The sequence below is a fragment of the Podarcis muralis genome, chromosome 1 (assembly GCF_964188315.1).
Source record: "Podarcis muralis chromosome 1, rPodMur119.hap1.1, whole genome shotgun sequence".
NCBI lineage: Eukaryota > Metazoa > Chordata > Lepidosauria > Squamata > Lacertidae > Podarcis > Podarcis muralis.
This window is the reverse complement of record NC_135655.1, coordinates 109,538,515-109,559,254: the sequence shown is the minus strand read 5'-3', so window position 1 is coordinate 109,559,254 and position 20,740 is coordinate 109,538,515. Positions and strand designations below refer to the sequence as shown.

Genomic DNA, 20,740 nt, shown 5'->3' with positions numbered 1-20,740 from the left:
CCGGCGCCCGCTGCGCCGCCCCCGACCCCCGCGCCGCCCGCCGTCGGCTGGCCCATTTGCCGGGACGCCTACGAGCTGCAGGAGGTGATCGGTCAGTGGCGCGTGTAGCAGGGAGCGGCGGCTCAGGGGGAGGCGGGTGGGTGTCTGGGATGCCTCGTCAGCCGGCTTTGGGGCCTACCGGCTTTTTTTCTTCTGAGCTTCCCCAGCCCAGAAGCTCTCATTGCGGCGGATGCGCCCGGCACTGCAGTGCCCGATGCTGCAAACTTGACTTCCTCCTGCTTCAGGCACCGGCTCTTTGCACAGCGCCGCTTTCATCTCGCTTCCTCTTGTTGCAACGTTCCGTGATCCGGGGGAGGAGAACGGAGCCCGGCTCGTTCTAGAACACTTAGGGCCGGCTCCCCTGCTTGCCTTCATTGAGGGGTGGGGCATCAGCACCCCCCCCCTCTTTGCTCTCTCGATTTCTCTCCCCCACCCCCACCTCGCCTCCCCGGAGTTTTCCCTTTAGCATTGCGGCTTCTGCCGGCCTCCTAAGTTGCCATGGCACTTCTTGCCTTTCTGGCTCCCAACTTTCTCTCTCTCCTGTTAGTGGGGAGATGTAAGTCCACCTGAATCTCTCTTGTCCACCTCCCCCACGCCCCCACCCTCCAACTCCGTTTCTCCAGGTGCAGCGTCACTCTTGCATCCAGAAACGTCACGTCTATCAGTTTTAGATGACAGTTTTCTGCACATTTCCCTGGCTAAGGGCTTCAGTTACTGCTCTCCTTTCTCTCCCCTCCGTACCATCTGTGCCCCACCCCTTTAACATATTCTTCACTCTTTGAATAGGTTTCTTTTCCAGTGGCATAGCTATTGCTTTAAGTTTTTTTAATGCCAGTGCCCATATTTTCCCCCTCCCCAGTTTAATAATCTGCTCGTTTGGTGTTGCAGCGATGTTAGCACCATGTAGGTTGGGTCTGTTTCTTGTTTCTTTCACGTTCCCCAAGAAGTTAATTAAATAAGCCTGAGGGGTGACTTGGATGCTATTCGCTGGGCATTGGTTTGCAAGTCTGGTTTATAGAGAGAGATAACACGGCTAAAGCCTGCAAATGCAACAAACCTCCAAATCCAGGAGTGTCGTTGCTTTGTGAGCTAGGCCGCATCCAGCAGTGGGGAAGGGCTGCCTCCAGTATCTCTTGCAGTTGTTTTTAATATTGATGGCCTCAGAACTGCTGAAATGGGCATTTAAAGAAAAGAAGAGAGCAGACTCTCCTTTGGGACGTTTTGGCACCCCTCTTGTACTTGTCGAGATGTGCGTCTGTATTGCATGTGGTCTCCTAAGGACTGCTAAAAAGAGAAACCGTATCCCTTTGTCCTTTGGATTTTTTAGTCTTTTTGTCCTGCTGCCTGTCATCCTACTTCTTTCTTGGCCTTCTCACAGCCATGGCACTGAAATAGCTGAAGGATGCTGTGCAAGCAAGGTGCCTAAGCTCTCCTCTTTTCTGCTTCTGGAGCAGGGTGGTATTCTGCATCAGCTCCACTTGTGGATTGCCAGCATCCTCATCGTCCAGGGGGAAGAATACCAGCAAAAGCACCTTGTAAAACTGTCCACTTAACATTCTTCATCAAGATTTTGGAGACACTTAACAGAGTCGCATTGGATTCAGCAGGGCTTACTTCTGAGTAGAGATATAGGACGGTACTTTTCTGTTAACTATATGTTCCAACATTTATTGCACCAGTTTAAGTGGTTAGTTTTTTAAAGATCAGCTCATTGACAGAGAACATTGCAGGGAGAGTAAAATAATATCTTTATTGGGGCCAGTTGATGTTCATTATGTGGCTTCTGCTCAACTTTTCCTCGGAGAGGGATTTATTTTAAAAAGCAAATTAAAACGAGAATTTTTTTCTGGGAGATGGTCTGCCTTGGTTTCTGACCGGTTAGCCTTAGAGACCTTGTGTTGACACAGCTTACATTGCAAATGGACACTCTGCTTTTGGAAATAGCTCAGTTGGTAGAGCATGAGACTCTTAATCTCAGGGTTGTGGGTTCGATCCCCATATTGGGCAAAAAGATTCCTGCATTACAGGGGTTTGAACTAAATGGTCCTCATGGTCCCTTGAAACTCTGCAATTCTGTAAATTTGTGAAATGTAAGAGCCAGCCATGTCTGGCCATGTTCTTCAGAGACTGCTGCATCATGGTAGGAGTTAAACAAGCCTCTGCAAGAAATCAGTGAATCACTTTCTTAGAGTGGTAGCCTAAGTGTATTTATTTGGAAGTAAGTTCTATTGAATTCCGTGGTAGTTGTTCCCAGTCCCATGTGCTTCGTAAACGAAGCTGTAATTTGTCACTTGTCCTCCTTTCCAAAATGCTTAATAAACTTTTTATTAAGTAAGCTAAGCAGGATAAAATCCCATGAATTGCAGACGGTCTTTATTTAAATCAAGGTGACTTCTTTCTCCAAGAAAACAAAATCTGAATTAAATAGGAAACTTTAGAAAATCAGTGAACAAGCATGCACATTCCTTGGCTGCCACAACAGTTAAAACATACTGGTTTGTAACAAAAATCTGGCTTTGTTCAGTTTAGGCACATGCTCTCTTGCCACATAGCCCACACACTTTTTGTGGTATAAAACTTACATTCATAGACTAGGGAGTTGTGAAATGAAGGATTTCTGTTTTGTGCTGCCATCTTAATTCTAAGCAAGATTTGTTTACTAGGAAGTGAGCACCATTGAACACATGGATAGGACTGTACTTTAAGTGCCCCATGCTTTCTAGATATAAGATCTGGTAGTGGACTAGAGACATCAAATGGCCATACTGTTTGGAGAACAGCCTAAAGATTCATAGTTTGCACAATAACAAATACAGTACAAAAAGTTGGGTTACCAAGAGAATCAGGCTTTAACTGAATTAACTTTTAAGAGAGCCAGGGTGGATTTTTAATATTTTGGGTCCTTATATTAAATCCAGACTTCATTTAAACCAAATGCTGTCCCTTCGAGTGTTGCTTAATATAATAAAACTTTTAAAAGCAACTATTTTTTTTTTATCTTGGTCCTTTAATTCCGTATGATGACTTGTAGCTTCTTTGTATTATGTATTGCTTACAAAATGAGGAAGATGAAGGCCTAAACTAGTCGTGTGAAAATCAGCTTTGGATATGAGCTAAGCATATTCACCTTTCAAAGAAGAACAAACAGAAATAGTGCAATCTTGAACTTGTGAGAATAAACGTAACTTAAATCAAAGTTGGATCTTTGCTCAGGTTTCATAATTACCATATTTTTAATAAATATTTTAAAATACATTATATTATCTTGATGTTATGATAGGCACTAGGTCTGAAAACCCTAACCGGTGCAATTAGTCTGTTCATTCATTGCAAACATGAGCATGTAAGATTCTTGATCTTGGCTTAGTTTGAAGCCATGGATGTTCAGTACTTATGGCATTGTTATAATACATGTCTCTCTGAGTTGCATTTTTGGAAGGGTATTCCAGATGGATCCTAATTTAATCCAGAGCAATGCTCCTTTTGAATTAACTTTTCAGATAAGTAAAAGCAGTGACAGGCCACAAAAAAACCACAGTTTTATTATTGTAGTTGCAAGGTAGCTGTGCACAGAGTCTTGTAAAATGCTTGTCCTGATTAAATGTGGCTTACCTGCAAGATTGTTTTAAAAGCATGATCGGACTAGTGTAACAACTGTGATTCCTGACTGAAGCATATTTGACAGCTAAAAGTGCCAGAGGAATGGATTTTAACTTTCTCTGGTCTAATCCGGATGACACTTACCTGCTGGCTTTCTGTTTCCTTGTGCGTAATTTGCATTGCATTCATTTTCAGGTCAAGATAATGCAATCTCTGAATTGGCTCTTAAATACTTTATACTTACAACAAGAGCATGCAGTGTGTACCCACTGCAGCAGTTAGACATACTTTATTCTAGGTCTTTAGTTTTCATTGGGGAAGCCCTCATTCTGACAATTGGCTTCAAATATCCCATTGCTGTTAATGGGTTTCAATACCTTACTGGTGCATATCTAGTAGAAGAGGACTCTGCCTTACGTTCTTTTAACAGTATTAGATAAATGGAGAATAAGGTGATCAATTGTCCACTTCTTCCTACTCTCTGTTTCCTGCTACTTAACCAATTCCCAATGCACAAGAGAGCCTCCCCTCTCATTCCAGGACTAGTAAGCTTACTCAGAAGTCTTTTATGAGGTACCTCATTGAAAGCTTTTTGAATGTCTTGAGTACACAATGTCAGCTGGATCTCCTCTATCTATATACACTTGTTGACACTCTCAAAGAACTGCCATGGGCTTGGGAGGCAGGACTTGCCCTTGCAGAAGCCATGTTGGCTTTGCTTTAGCAAGGCTTGTTCTTCTGTATGTTTGGCTACTGTATCTTTAACTGTACTTTTTAACAGTTTTAGTTTAAAGAAAAAGTAAGAGATGACATGATAGAAGATTATAAAACTATGTCTGCCATGGAGAAAGGGGATAGAGAAAAGTCCCCCGTCCCCCCGCCATAACACTAGAACGTCTGGACACCTGGCAAGGTGAAGTGTTCAAAGATTTAGGGCTGATAAAAGAAACTACTTCATGCAGCGTAAATTGAACTACTGGTATATGGCTCACTCCAAAAGGAGGCAGTGAGGACTACCCAACTCAGAGGCTTTGATTAGATAAATCAATGGAGGTTAAGGCTGACGACTATTAGCCAGGGTGACCATGTTTCATCTCCACTGTCAAAGGACATACATGCCTCTGAATACCAGTTTCTGGGGACTTCAGGGGAGCAGAATCCGGTTGTGTTTAGGTCCTTCTTAATGCTTCCCATGGGCATTTGGTTGGCCACTGTGTGAACAGGATGCTAACAAAGCTAGCCTTTGGCCTGAGCAAAGAGAAACCGGAGGAGGAGGATGGATCACCGAGCCCACCACCCCATACACTCTTGAGTACTTTTTGGAAGATGCCACACACAGCTCAATAGGTTTTGTATTATATCCGCCCTCTTAAAATTGGGACCCCAATAGTCCATTTAACAGATACAAAACACAGGTTTTCTGTGTATGAAGGTCTGCTGGCTTAGTTTAGTGTACGAGAACTGTACTGGCAAGAGGGCTACCAGGCAGCATCCAAGACCCTTGGGAATCTGGTTGGGAGGTTCTGCTTTCCCTTTAGAAACCACAGGAAAGTAAGATAGCAAAGGCCTTTCCTCCTTTCATCCTTAGTGGAAACCTTCCTTATTCCATGGACTAAGCAAAGCTGCTCCTGGCATACTGTTGTCATTGCATCGAACTTGCAGGGTTGAGCAAAGGGGTTCATAAAGTTTCAGCTAGATGAGTTTTGCCCAGCTTACCTATTGCCATAGTTTCACACTTTAGTAGTAGCTCTTTGTCCTGTAGTTCACTATAGTTACTTGAGGAGTTAGTGATTTCGCTTGTGGATTAAAGCAAAGCCTCCCAGGGAGCTGTTAATACAGTTAGCAGACCAGCAGGTTACTTGCAGCTTAAATAGGAGGTAACAGCATTTTTCTATTTTTAGGCTTTGGTTAAACACTCAGGAGTGACTTTAAGGGGGCGGGAAGAGTCTATTAGCTCCTGCATTCAAGATGTTGCTTCTTGGCCAGTATATCTGAATTGCTGTATATACCCTGAGCTTCAGGCTTGACAACTGGCATTGAGGTCCCAGCTTTTCAAGCAACATCTGTTTGTACACAGGCGAAAGTTCATTGTGAGTCGCTTTACTCATGCAGATAAAATTAAGCACATACCTGTGCACATACCTTTTTTCGGAGGGTGCAGTTCAGTTCAGCTTCCTGATTATGTCAGCATATTTACATGAATAAAACATACCACTCTAACAAATGTCAACTTGGTTTTACTGATTATTTTAAAAGCCGCTGTCCTTGTATGGAGTCGTTCCCCCAAGTTTGTGAGACTGCTGTACGCACAAGAACAAAGGGCTCCTATGAGAGCTATTTGAGGGTTTTTTCTTACTTCTGTTTACATGTGGCTGTTTTTGATAAGAATGCATCTCTCAGTTTTCCCTGCCAAAGGAGGATTATGTTCATTGATGAAAAATGTATGAAGATTTTCTGGAATTCTCCACTCTGTAGAAGAGGATATAGTTGTTGCTTTTCAACTGACAGAGGCATCCTGGGAAGAGATAGCTCCGGTCTGCTAATGATCCCATGAAGAAAAAGTTAAGGAGGTCTGTGCCTCTTTGCCTTAATGTAAGGACGAAACTTCCTTTGAGAATAATACAAAAGCAGGAGTTCACAACTGAAGTAAGCAGCCATGTTTGCCTGTCACACTAAACCATGGTTTAGTATGATATGCAGGAGCAGTGTGCAACTCATACCTCCTTCCACATGGGGGCAGGATTTTGGAAGCTCTTGCCTCCACTTTGCCTGTGGGGTTTGTTGGTTTGTTTTAATGGTGGATTATACTGTTGTGGTACAACTACTTTTAGTCTGTTTGAATTGTATTGTGTGTATTCTGTATATTTCTTCTGTATTAATGCAAATTGCCTTGAGACCTTGTGGTAATAACGTGAACACATAAGGGAATGATAATTTGCGGTTTGTTGTGCTGTCCGGACTTTACCTTTAATTATGGTTTGTTGCAAACAAGTCTGCTTCAGACCATGGTGTTTTTTAAAACTATGGTCAGTTTTATGTCAATGGCTATTCTGTGTCCAGATAACACAGCAAGCTGTGATTGGGGAAGAAAGGCAGAATGAACATTTAATAAACGAAATAAAAGCTTAACATTTGAAGCAAAAGCTTCCGAACTTCTGCTGACAGTGTGGGAAGACACAAGGAGAGTATGCTAGCCCAGAGGTTTTTGTAGCTTGTTCCTAGTCATGCAGCTTGGGTATTAAACCATTTGAGAAATATGAATGTTGCCCCTATCTGCAGGCATGACCTGAACGGCAGAATGTTAGTTCGTGCATTTTGTGCTATGTACATTGTGATGGCTGACATTGCCAGTGTTTTGGTGTTGGATCACTCTGTTAAGGTCTTACAATAATAATCTAGTTATGTAAACACTTAGTTCTCGGTTTTATTAGAATCATAGAATCATAGAGTTGGAATAGACCACAAGGGCCATCGAGTCCAACCCCCTGCCAAGCAGGAAACACCATCAGAGCACTCCTGACATATGGTTGTCAAGCCTCTGCTTAAAGACCTCCAAAGAAGGAGACTCCACCACACTCCTTGGCAGCAAATTCCACGGTCGAACAGCTCTTACTGTCAGGAAGTTCTTCCTAATGTTTAGGTGGAATCTTCTTTCTTGTAGTTTGGATCCATTGCTCCGTGTCCGCTTCTCTGGAGCAGCAGAAAACAACCTTTCTCCCTCCTCTATATGTCTTGCATATATTTGAGGCCCACTGTGTTCCCCTAGGCCAGTATTTTTCAACCGGTGTGCCATGGTGCCCTGGGGTGCCTTGAATGATGGTCAGGGGTGCTGTGGGCAACACTGGCCTCTGTCCCTCTTTCCTTCCCTCCCTCTTCTGATGCCCTCTTGTGTGTCTGCCTCCCAAAGGCTTCCACAGCTGTTTGTTGCAGCAGCCCTGGCTACAAGCTCCTCAGGTGAAGGGGTGCCTCTTGAGGGTGCTTCCCAGGCCCCTGTGGGGTGGTGGGAGGAGGCACCTCTATTTGGGGCAGAGTGGATAGCTCAGAGACCAGGGGCAGCAGCTGTGGCTGCCCAGAGGACTCCTAAGGAGAGGGGAGAGGAGAGGAGGCTGAGGGAGGGTGTTAGAAGGGTGAGAGGCTGCCAGCTCTGCAGGCAAGGGGTGACATAACTTGGCTCCAGAGCCCCACAGAGGTGCCGCAGAAAGAATGCAGTTGGTCAAGGGAGCCGTGGACTCAGAAAGGTTGGAAACCTTTCGTCTTGCGAGGCACCACTGTATAGTTTTTGACTGTTGATCAGATGAGCAGGTAGTCTCGATTCCAAGCACGTTGCATGGTGGTGATATAGGTCCTGTTGCTACTACAGCTATCTCTGTTTTGAAAAATACATGTACAGTGGTACCTCTGGTTACATACTTAATTCGTTCCGGAGGTCCGTTCTTAAGTTGAAACTGTTCTTAACCTGAAGCACCACTTTAGTTAATGGGGCCTCCCGCTGTCGCCGTGCCACCGCCGTGTGATTTCTGTTCTCATCCTGAAGCAAAGTTCTTAACCCGAGGTACTATTTCTGGGTTAGAGTCTGTAACCTGAAGCGTATGTAACCTGAAGCGTATGTAACCTGAGGTACCACTGTATGTGGGGTTGGTAGTCTGGATTAGATGGGTAAAGGAAACAGAAATACGCTCATAGTTCAGAATTTTGCCCATAAATCTGCTCCAGCCTTTCTTCCTCTTTCTCAAAGGCAGGGCATTTTTGAACTCTTGATTTCCCCTTCCTCTGCAGTCTCGCATGAAGATTTATCTGAAATTGTGATGTAACACCATCTTTTTCTTTTTAAGATGGGAGCAAATGTCTCATGAAGAAGATAGGAAGTTGCATCAGATCCAGTGATCCACCCAGCTCTGAATCATGTGCCAGTGTTTCCCAAACTTGGGTCTTCAGATGTTTTTTGGACTACAATTCCCATCATCCCTGAGTACTCGTCCTGCTAGCTAGGGATGATGGGAGTTGTAGTCCAACAACAGCTGGAGACCCAAGTTTGGGAAACAGTGAATTATACACAGACTAGCAGTGGATTGCCAGGCTTTCAGTCATGGGACTCCCCCGCATCCATGTAGCGTTAAAAACTCAGATATATTAGTTACCATAATTGCAAAATGGTTACTTAAACCTAGGTTACGGTCGCCACAATAGAATGCTTAGATGCCCCCCCTTTTTTTGGCAGTGGAATTTATTTTTATTCATTTCATTTCAGTACCACTTTATATTAAAAATAATAATATCAAAGCGGTTTACAACAAATTAAAACACCAAAGAATCCAGAATAAAACAAATTCGAGCGCCAGGGAAAATATTTCAGATCCTCCTCTCAGTCACAATTTGCTTTCCCCGTTTGTTTTTTTATCTACTTAATTTATATAACTGCCCCATAGCAGAAGTACTCTAGGAAACCAATGTGGTGTAGTGGTTAGTGTCAGACTAGGACCTGGGGGATCAGGGTTCAAATCCTCACTCGGACATGAAGCTCACTGGGTGACCTTGGGCCAGTCACAGCCTCTTAGCCCACCTCACAGGGTTGTTGTAGGGATTAACTGAGGAGCGGGGTGAATCCTATACTCTTTGGAGAAAAAGGTGGGATATAAATGTAATAAATAAGTGCTTCTGCTTACCTGCAAAAGAAAGCTGGAGGGGCCAGCCAGATGGATATGTCAATTACCAACCTGGTATCCAGAGATCTCCACGTGGTCCCAATTGAACCCGCGCCAGTCGCAAAACTCGCCTGGCATCTGGGGGATTTCAAACACTGCCTATGTGGGGACTGAACCTGAGACATCTTTGCATGCAAAACAGATGCTCTTCCATCAAGTCACAACCCTTTCCCTTCTCTTGTAGATGTCAGGTACCAAGTCTTCTGAACTTGAAACCCTACCTGAACCCAAAAATAAAGTCTCCAGAATAAGTGGTGGAAATCTCAGAGTGGAATTGCTTGGTTGGGTGCACATTTGTCTTAGTTTTGCTACAGTTCCCAGAATAGTTTTAACAAACAATCCCTCTTCCCAGAGAACTCTGGGAATTGCAACTCTCTGAGGGGAATAGGGTTCTCCGAAGAGCTCTCAGCAGCTCCCAGAATTCCCTGGGGGAAGCCAGGACTGTTTAAAGTAGCATCATTGAGCTGTGGCCCTAGTGAGGACCACATGCTTTACTTGCATCTTGGTGCAATTGTGCGAATAAAGCCATCCATATGACCAGTGGTTTTTTTTCTGGGGGAAAAGGTAGGGGAGCTTACCACAAAGTTTGTTTGTTGTGGGCCCAGTCACAGTGCCACCCCCCTTGGGCAGTGGCTAAATGTAAGATAGGATTACGGTAATAAAATCAAGCAGACAACAATCTGGATTAGAAATGGCCACAACTTTATTGATTACAGATTATAGGTGGATTTTGACTCATGCATTGGGTACATATCTGTTCCAGCCCTGCCACCTGACAAAAATAATAATTTATTTTTATTATTAAATCTTTATTTGAATTTAAAATATCAAAATGCAACAACATTTAATACAGACGCAAAGCGAGGAAATAAAAATGAAAGAAAATAAAAAGAGAGAAAAAGAGAAAAACAAGCAAAAATAATAATACTATACATTTCATATATGTAAATACCAAGTCATATTTACAAACTCACAAAAAAGAATAAAAACATTACTGTGAATCAGCTAAAAAAAGACTTCCAAATATTTTCATTTACTATATATATTCTTTCCTTTATAATGCACAGTCTCAAATTAACTTAATTTATTTTTGTACGTCCTAACATAGTATCATTTCCACCTTTTATTTACAAGAATCACTCTAGTTCTGCCAGGAGATTCTTATACTTACAATATTTTTTTAGATATTCTTTAAATATTCTTCATTTTTTATATACATTCTGTTTCTATTGATCTCTTACTCTCCCTGTCATCTTTGCTAGCTGTAGATGTTCTGTCATTAGGGCTTACCACTCTGCTATTGTAGTTATTGCTTCATTTTTCCAATTTCTTTCCACTAGTATTCTGTCTGCCGTCGTTGCATAAACAATGCTTTTATATTTTTTCCTATTTCTATTGGCAGTATGCCTAGAAGGAGGGTTTCTGGTCTTTTTTAAAAATTAAGTTTAAATAACTTTTCATCATAAATATTGTTCCAGAAGTCTCGGATAATTATGCAGTTCCACCACATATGCAAATAAGATCCCATCTCTTTTTCCAGCAGATAGGTGATCTATTTTTGTACATTTTTGCCAATCTTGCTGGAGTAAGGTGCCATCTATATATCATCTTCATAATATTTTCCCTGAGATTATAGCACGCCATGAACTTGATGTCCTCCCTCAATAATGAAACAATAATTAATTTTTAAAAGCCAAGGGAACTTGCTTCCCCCAACTTCTTGTTCACAAAACCCCCTTCGTATGGCCAGCTGCTGAATGAGTAGCTTCCCTACCAAATACCACTAATATTATGCCACAGTTAACGCTGTTGAAATATTGCTTAGTAAAAGCCTAAACTTCTGTTCTGGCACGCTTGGTCTCAATGTCAGCCTGGACAGTGCTGGCTCTGCAAAGTTTGGCACCGGGTAACGCGGCCGGATTCTTCTTCCTGACAGCTGCATTTGTAACCAGCTGCAGTATTCCTTACTAATTACGTTGTCCGAGGAAACCACAGCCAGATGGAACTGGCTTTGGAGGGACAACTGAATATCTAGTCATATGCTGCAAGAGAGGAATCAGCTGTCCTGGGAGAACAGCCCTCCTGAGCGCACTTTAGTTTCAAGTGCGCTTACAGTTCTGCTGCAGAATAATAAGTAAGCGCAATGATAACCGAGTGTGTGCTGTGCTTTCAAGTGTTCAAAAGGGGTTCATTACAACAACCCTGCTAAATAGGCCTGTATCATCATCCCAATGTAGTGAACAAAGGATTTCCTTTTTTATTTTTGTTTTAAATTGAAACTTTTCAGCATACAATCCAATTAAAAAACACTAATCTAAATTAGAATAATAAACAGCATAAAAGAGAAAGAGAGAGGAAAAAACCCCCCAAAGCCCACCATCAGAGGTGGATTTTAACCCTTGCCTCTCAGCTGTCACCTGGGGGAACAAAGGATTTTTTGATTCACCATACTCTTTTTTGGGCTACTGCGTATAGGCAGACCAACTATGTGTTGGCTACTCTGCTGCTGGGCAAGCTCTGCTCAATTTCCAGGTGCCCTTTCCCCCTTAAATAGTCTGCTGGAATGTACATTGCCTTCTCACTCCTCTGTCTCCTGCCCCCTCTTGCATGCTTTGTATGCATTTGTTTTGCCCTATGAGATATTTTTCTTAAATTTTAACCTTGGAAAATTGCTCTTGATGGAGAGGAGGTAGCTTTCTGATGGTTGTCATTTTGATTTACTGCCCATGCTACAGCCTAAGGCAGTGTTTCCCAACCTTGTGCCTCCAGCTGTTTTTGGACTACAATTCCCATCATCCCTTGCCACTGGTCTTGCTAGTCAGGGATGATGGGAGTTGTAGTTCAAAAACAGCTGGAGGCACAAGGTTGGGAAACACTGGCCTAAGGTACCACCAGCACAAGTTGCGAAAAATAAACAAATAAAAAATACAGTGGTACCCCGCAAGACGAACGCCTCGCGAGACGAAAAACTCGCAAAACGAAAGGTTTTTTCGTTTTCGAGTTGCCTCGCAAGACGAATTTCCCTATGGGCTTGCTTCGCAAAGCGAAGCTTGCCCAGGGGACAGCGGGTCTTCTCTTTTGAAGCAAGGGGCGGCGGGGAGAAGCGATCTTCTCCCCGCAGCCCCAGGTCCGGGGACAGCGGGAAGCGCTTCCCGCTGCCCCCGGACCTCTTTTGAAGCAAGGGGCTGCGGGGAGATCGCTTCTCCCCACCGCCCCTTGCTTCAAAAGAGGTCCGGGGACAGCGGGAAGCGCTTCGCGCTGCCCCCGGACCTCTTTTGAAGCAAGGGTTTGCGGGGAAAAGCGATCTCCCCGCAGCCCCTTGCTTCAAAAGAGGTCCGGGGGCAGCGGGAAGCGCAGCGCTTCTTCCCCGCTGCCCCCGGACCTCTTTTGAAGCAAGGGTTTGCGGGGAAAAGCGATCTCCCCGCAGCCCCTTGCTTCAAAAGAGGTCCGGGGGCAGCGGGAAGCGCAGCGCTTCTTCCCCGCTGCCCCCGGACCTCTTTTGAAGCAAGGGGCTGCAGGGAGATCGCTTCTCCCCACCGCCCCTTGCTTCAAAAGAGGTCCGGGGCTTCGCGCTGCCCCCGGACCTCTTTTGAAGCAAGGGTTTGCGGGGAGAAGCGATCTCCCCGCAGCCCCTTGCTTCAAAAGAGGTCCGGGGGCAGCGGGAAGCGCAGCGCTTCTTCCCCGCTGCCCCCGGACCTCTTTTGAAGCAAGGGGCTGCGGGGAGATCGCTTCTCCCCACCGCCCCTTGCTTCAAAAGAGGTCCGGGGACAGCGGGAAGCGCTTCGCGCTGCCCCCGGACCTCTTTTGAAGCAAGGGTTTGCGGGGAAAAGCGATCTCCCCACAGCCCCTTGCTTCAAAAGAGGTCCGGGGGCAGCGGGAAGCGCAGCGCTTCTTCCCCGCTGCCCCCGGACCTCTTTTGAAGCAAGGGGCTGCGGGGAGATCGCTTCTCCCGGTGCTCCGAAGCCGGGCGGGGGGGAGGGAACACCTGCCCCAGCTGCCCCGCTTCGGAACGCTGCCCCGAAGCGGGGCGGGGGGGCGGGAACACCTGCCCCAGCCGCCCCGCTTCGGAACGCTGCCCCGAAGCGGGGCGGGGGGGCGGGAACACCTGCCCCAGCCGCCCCGCTTCGGAACGCTGCCCCGAAGCGGGGCGGGGGGGGCGGGAACACCTGCCCCAGCCGCCCCGCTTCGGAACGCTGCTCCGAAGCGGGGCTGGGGGGCGGGAACCTCGCACCCCGCCGCCGGGCATCGGAACGAGGTCCTGGACCTCTTCTGAAGGCAGGCGGGGGCAAAAGTCTTTGCTCCCCCCGCCTGCCTTCCCGGGACAGCGGAGACTTCTCCGCTGCCCCGGGCGATCTTAAAATGCTGGCGGGCGGGAGCGAAGCGTTCGCTGCCGATCCCCAGCATTTTAAAATCTCCTCGGGGCAGCGGAGACTTCGCTCCCGCCCGCCAGCATTTTAAAATCGCCCCGGGACAGCAGGGGCTTTTAAAATGCTGGCGGGCGGCAGCAAAGCCCTCCTGTCCCCGGAGCTTGCGGGGCGGGAGGTGGGAAGAAGGGCTTTTCTTCCCACCGCCAGCCTTCAGAACAGCCTTCTGAAGGCTGGCAGTGGGAAGAAAAGCCCTTGTCCCCCCCCCCCAGCCTTCAGAAGAGGTCGGGGGACAGACTGTCCCCGGACCTGGTCTGAAGGCGGTTTCCCTAGGAACGCATTAATTGATTTTCAATGCATTCCTATGGGAAACCGTGCATCGCAAGACGAAAAAACCGCAAGACGAAGAGACTTGCGGAACGAATTAATTTCGTCTTGCGAGGCACCACTGTACTTTATTTGCTGTACAGAAATACTGCAAAGTATTTATTTACAGTAAATAAATATTTGCTGTAAATAAATACTTATTTGCAGTATTAAGTAATACTGCTAAAGTATTATTTAAATAAGTAGGTATTTACTTATTTAAATAATACTTATTTAAGTATTATAAATATTTACAATAATAAGTATTATTACTTAACAGTATTTATATCCTGCACTTCACTGAATGTTTTCAATCTCAGAGCGGAGAACAAAGTAATACAAATAAGCAAAGAAAAATAATACAGAAATTGCAATAATCGTATTAGCAAGCCCTGTAAGCAACAGCTCAAAAATTCAGTCATAAGGTAAGCAAGCGAAACTGCAGTAACAAAAAATTACATTTCCAATTTAACCAAATACCTAAGTAAAAGCAAACAAGACAGCTGGGATAGCTCAGTCGGTAGAGCACAAGACTCTCAATCTCAGCTTTGTGAGCCCTACGTTGGGCAAAATATTCCTTCCTTTGCAGGGCTTTGGACCAGATGATGTTGTGCCTTCTAATTCTACAGTTCCAAGACATTCAAATAGATTAAATAACCAGTGGTCTTAGCAACAGTTCCCGCTCTGTTTTTCACTTGCAATAGCCCTCTTCCTCCCTCTTCTGTCTCTCACACAACGAAGAGCCCACTCTGAGCCAATAGACCTCAGTGGCATTTGAGTAACTTAACATTTCCCCCTTCCCCTCTAATACACACCATGAACTGCTGCCCACAAGCATCTACAGCAAGAAACTCCAGCCCTTTATCTTTATCTACAGTAGCAACAGCCATGCACAGAAAAAGGAGTGTCAACATGCCACAGCTGGTGTTTCTCTCCCTTTCCCAGTAGGGCTGCTAAGATGGATTTGCTTCCTCCTAGGGGCCAGATCTACCGAGACGAGTTGCTGTGCTCTCTAGGTAGGCCTGATAGAATCATAGAAATGTACAGTTGGAAGGGACCCTAAGGATCATCTAGTCCAACCCCCTGCAAATGCAGGAACATGCAGCTGTACCATATGGGGATTGAACCTGCAACCTTGGCGTTATCAACACCATGCTCTAATCAACTTGAGCTTTATGGCTGACCTGCTCCTGACAGGCATTTAGGTAAGAAGTTTGTTGTTGTTTAGTCGTGTCCGACTCTTTGTGACCCCATGGACCAGAGCACGCCAGGCACTCCTGTCTTCCACTGTCTCCCGCAGCTTGATCAAACTCATGCTGGTAGCTTCGAGAACACTGTCCAACCATCTCGTCCTCTGTTGTCCCCTTCTCCTTTTACCCTCCATCTTTCCCAACATCAGGGTCTTTCCCAGGAAGTCTTCACTTCTCATGAGGTGGCCAAAGTATTGGAGCCTCAGCTTCAGGATCTTTCCTTCCAGTGAGCACTCAGAGCTGATTTCCTTCAGAATGGATAGGTTTGATCTTCTTGCAGTCCATGGGACTCTCAAGAGTCTCCTCCAGCACCATAATTCAAAAGCATCAATTCTTCGGCGATCAGCCTTCTTTATGGTCCAGCTGTCACTTCCATACATCACTACTGGGAAAATCATAGCTTTAACTATACGGACCTTTGTAAGAAGTTAGTAACCATCAAAAAATAATTCCACAGATGATACAACATTTACTAGTCATAATACTAAAGTTAAAAAACAACAATGGGGTGTGTGTGCTCCAAATTAGAGACTGTGGTTGAAGACTGCTTCTCACGACATTTTTCCACTTTGAGGGGGATACAGGAGTAGGACTTGTGTGCTTATTTTTTACCCTTGCACAAGCAGCAGACCAGAGCATCACTTTCCCGATTGCTGCCTTGCCTGGGGTTCATTTCAAAGCAACATTTCCACCCCTCCTCCAGATTAAAACTGTGATTTGAGTGTCCGTACATGATTCACAGCTGATTCAAGGAGAGGTCTTTGTATTTGTAGTTTGGGATGTACCGTATTTTTTGCTCTATAAGACTCACTTTTTCCCTCCTAAAAAGTAAGGAGAAATGTGTGTGCGTCTTATGGAGCGAATGCAGGCTGCGCAGCTATCCCAGAAGCTGGAACAGCAAGAGGGATTGCTGCTTTCGCTGCGCAGCGATTCCTCTTGCTCTTCTGGCTTCTGAGATTCAGAATATTTTTTTCCTTGTTTTCCTCCTTCAAAAACTGGGTGCATCTTATGGTCTGGTGCGTCTTATAGAGCGAAAAATATGGTATGTACCTGAATGCGAAACTGTCAAGGGAGAAGGAGCCCTGGAATGTAAGCAGGAGCTACTATCTCAGAACAATGTTCCTAAGGTGGTTTAAGTTTTTTAATAAGCCTTCAGTGATTGGCATTATAGGTCGATCTATGGCATGAAGAATAAGAGATTCACCTTCGTCTTAAGTGGGTCGTAGTTAAAGCCACAGTGTTGGCGGTGGTGATGGTAAGGGAGGCAACTGCAGAATCGGACAACAGCTACTCAAAATGCAACAAATCCAATAGCTACTCAAAATGGCTGAACTTATTTTGAATGACACTACTGGATGACTGGCTCCATTCAGATGTTAACAAGCATGGCCAATGGGCCACGTAAATAGCTTTGATGGTAGTGCTTGATAAGTGGTCCACAGAGGACTCTTTATGTGTGGAGATGCACATGTTGTCCCTAGGAATGAATTTTCTCATGTCCAGCAAGCAAAGCCTCTTCAAACTTGATTTTTTCCCCTTTTTTTTGCTGGATAGATGGTGCACTGAGAGAGATTTATCTTTTTTTTTTTTCTGTTACAGAACTGCTTTTCTTTTCAGAGGCTTCCAGGGTGCAATGGAGAGAGCCTGAGTGAAGATGTTAATAATTAGTTACTTGTTAATTAAGTGGCAGATTGTTATGACATCTGTAGGGTTAATATTTCCACTTTTTCTCCCCTCTGGGTATTTGACCTGATTTGAGTGCCCTGTATGCTGAATTAATATTGGTTTTATTCCAGTTGTATGATTAATACCAACTTAAATCATCTCGCCAGACTAATTACATCTCAATACTCTGTGGACAGAAGCTGCTTTGTGAACTTGATGTGAATCCACAGTTTCAGGAGAGGTGTATTTAAAGTTTTAAATGATAAAATGGCCTCGCTTTTGGTATATGTGTTAGGTAGAAAGGTGGGGGGTATGGATTTAAGAAGGCGTCAAGGTGGTGATTATTAATCCAGAATGCGGCAGCTAGACTGGTGACTGGGAGTGGCCGCCGGGACCACATAACACCAGTCCTGAGAGATCTGCATTGGCTCCCAGTACGTTTCCGAGCACAATTCAAAGTGTTGGTGCTGACCTTTAAAGCCCTAAACGGCCTCGGTCCTGTATACCTGAAGGAGCGTCTCCACCCCCATCGTTCAGCCCTGAGGTCCAGCCACTGAGGTCCAGCGCTGAGGGCCTTCTGGCGGTTCCCTCATTGTGAGAAGTGAGGTTACAGGGAACCAGACAGAGGGCCTTCTCGGTAGTGGCGCCTGCCCTGTGGAACACCCTTCAGATGTGAAGGAAATAAGCAGCTATCCTATCTTTAAAAGTCATCTGAAGGCAGCCCTGTTTAGGGAAGTTTTTAATATTTAATGCTGTATTGTTTTTAATACTTGATTGGGAGCCACCCAGAGTGGCTGGGGAAACTCAGCCAGATGGGTGGGATATAAATAATAAATTATTATTATTATTATTATTATTACCCTCATGCTAGTGGTGATTTGTACCATGTGTTGGACCTCCAGATTTGCTGAGCTCCCATCAGCCCCTGCAAGCATGGTCCATGGCAAGGGATGATGGGAGTTGTAGTTCAGCAACATCTGGAGGGCCAAAGATTCCTCACACTTGCGGTAGTGAATGACTCTGTGCAAAAATACTTACATGTGCAAGAGTAGCATAAGCAGACCTTCCTCAGCTGGTAGATCTTGGGTGACAGTGTGGGAGGCACTGTTTGCTTTGCAAAAGTTCTTGCGTGTTAAGATCCCAAGACCTCCCTCAATAAATAAAAACACAATTGACACGGAATTTTGTTTAAGGCTATTGGCATAATTTCGGCCACAACTTTATTGATTACAGATCATGAGTGGTTTGCTTAGGCATCGGTTCCTGACTAGTTGCACCTGACCTTAGCAGGGCAGCACTGACGCCTGGACTCCAGCAGATGTCTATAAGGGAAAACATCCTGGGGGAGCATTGGACCAGGTTCAGACTCAAGCTCACCCCAGATGCTCCCAGGGGCTCTGGCGTGGCCCTAACCCCTGGAAGGGGATCGGACAAAAGCAAGGCGAGCCCCTGGATTCCTTTAACGGACTACCCTAGCATTGGAGGGGCAGGCACAGCCTATCCACATCCCCTCCGCCACCATTGAACCAATGCCTAACTGCCAAACCTTACAAAGTTGTGGCGATTTGCTATGCGGCAGGCGAAACTGAAGTGGCACCAGCCAATCAGCTAAATGGGAAAATTCCTACCGGGCCCCTGTCCCAAGAACAGACGACCCACGACGACATATCAAGGTCAAAATGAACCCTAAATATTGGGAGGGTGGGCGGGTGATCCGATGCACAAGGCGAAAAGAGGAAGCTCAATGCAATGTGCAGCGGTATATAAAAGGCCCCTCGGTTAATGCATGAAATGATCCCATTGGCCAGAACTACCCCAGCAACCAAGGGACCACCAATTGGGTTGTTGTGGCTATCCAATCACTCCCACCCACAACAGCAGTGAAGTCAGCCTTGATGATCTGACCGCAACGCGTGCTCTCTGGGAGGAGGACACGATTTCCCACGCTCCTGCTGTCAGAAAACAAGCCATGGTCCAGTTGTCATTATATCCAAACGTTGACCCTTGGCTTGTTTTTTCTCCCAACAAACCATGAGCGGAAACTCAGGACAGACCTAGGCTATAGTTTGTAGTTTGTGTGGAGAGAAACAAACCATGAGCTCAGCTTCAGGGAACATGGGAAACTAGACTCTGGCTTGTTTCATCTGCAGTGCAACAGCAGGAATGGCGGAGAAGAGAAGCATTTAAGTCATAATTCATTTTTAATTATGGTTTAATATGATGTGCACGCCAAATCGTGGTGATACTGTTGGCACTAGATGGCAGAACTGCTACAAGAAGTGTCAAATGTTATATGGGATATGCCTTTGTTGGGTCATCAAATGTTTGATGCCATATGGTCAATAGGCTAGTGTACTATGTACGTCAGCATAAAGATAGAGGAAAGAGGATGCAAGACAGATGTTGCCAGTTATGTTGTAAAAACTGTTCCTGTGCATACTTACTCAACATTGTGCATGGGAATGCAGCATGAATAATTTAAGATGGTACATTTTTCAGTACATTTTTCTAACTCTTGAATCTTTTAATTATTCTTAACAATGTTTTTTTTCTGGCTTGGAGTTACCTCATTAAGAGGCAATGAGAGCAGGATGGTTAGTGTTTTGAGTTGTACCAAAGAAACTTTTGCATTTCTTTCCTTTCCTCTTAATGCTTAACTAGTATTTTCTAGAGCTCTGTTTAATAAATTAACTACTAGTTGATGAAATTTGATATCTTAACATTCAGCTTTAAATATCTAGGATATAAAATGTATTGATTGATTGATTGATTGATTGATTGTATTGTATTGGACTATTCATAAGTAGGTGGACGATTCATAAGTAAGTCCTGTTGAGTTCAGTGGGCCTTATTCCCAGCTAAGTAAGAACAGCATTGCTGTCTTAGTTTAAATAGTTTAATCTTGATATGATCTGGTTGTTATGGCCTCTTTGCTGTTGTCTGCAAACTTTTACAGCTATGGTGAAAAGGAAGAGAAATTGTGGTTGGTTTCAGTGCTTTTCCTTTTGTAATGAATTCTCACCTTCCCTTTAGTTAATTGCTATTAAAGTTCGGATTTGCATATTATGTTTCCACACCCTGCAAAGGGGACCTTGGAAGTTTTTCTGCAGGGAAATACAAGTTTTAAACATAGTTGTGGATCATACAAGCAAGGTAGGAAAGAGATCCCTGAGCAGCAAACAAGACTGACCGATGCCCAGAAAACATAAGGGGGTGGATTGGCCTTCAGGCAATTTATGAGATTAGAACTGCTGCCTTTTCAGACTTTGCCCTCTGATCCCTGTGCAGCATGTTATAGCAAAAATATATTATTCAGCGCTGGCACGTGGGGAGACCGCATCCCATTGTCTTGGTAAGTGCTCCTATCTCCTGGCAACATCTTGCCACTGATGGCAGGAGATGGAGGACTACGGAAGTGGCCTCTTGCACCTGTGGCAACCTATGTCAGAAAACGTCTGGGAAATGTGTCTTTCTAAGAAAGGTTTGCTGCTTACATAGAGCAAGGGCCAGGCTTAGCGTCCGGCAGGTGACGCCGAAAATGAACTAAGCCAGGCCTGAAGCCTGACGGGGAGTCAAGTAGACTGCACCTTCCATCTGAGCATGCGATGTTGGGTCAGTGAGGAGGGAGTAGAACGACACTATGGGCTTTTATTAATTGCTTTGTATTCTGGGAGTCTGTTGTGGTGCTGAAAACTGATTCCCCAGCTGAGCCCTGTTTGTGCCACACCTGCTACACGAGAGTCGGCTCAGGCTG

The 20,740-nt window shown here is 45.1% G+C and overlaps 1 protein-coding gene across 1 annotated transcript in view; it reads left to right on the top strand.

Annotated features, from left to right (window-relative positions):
- Positions 1-20,740, top strand: part of STK39 (serine/threonine kinase 39) — a 106,703-nt gene that overhangs the window by 572 nt on the left and 85,391 nt on the right. Inside the window, 1 exon segment of the mRNA XM_028747719.2 lies at positions 1-91. Coding sequence (XP_028603552.2) covers positions 1-91 — 91 coding nt within the window.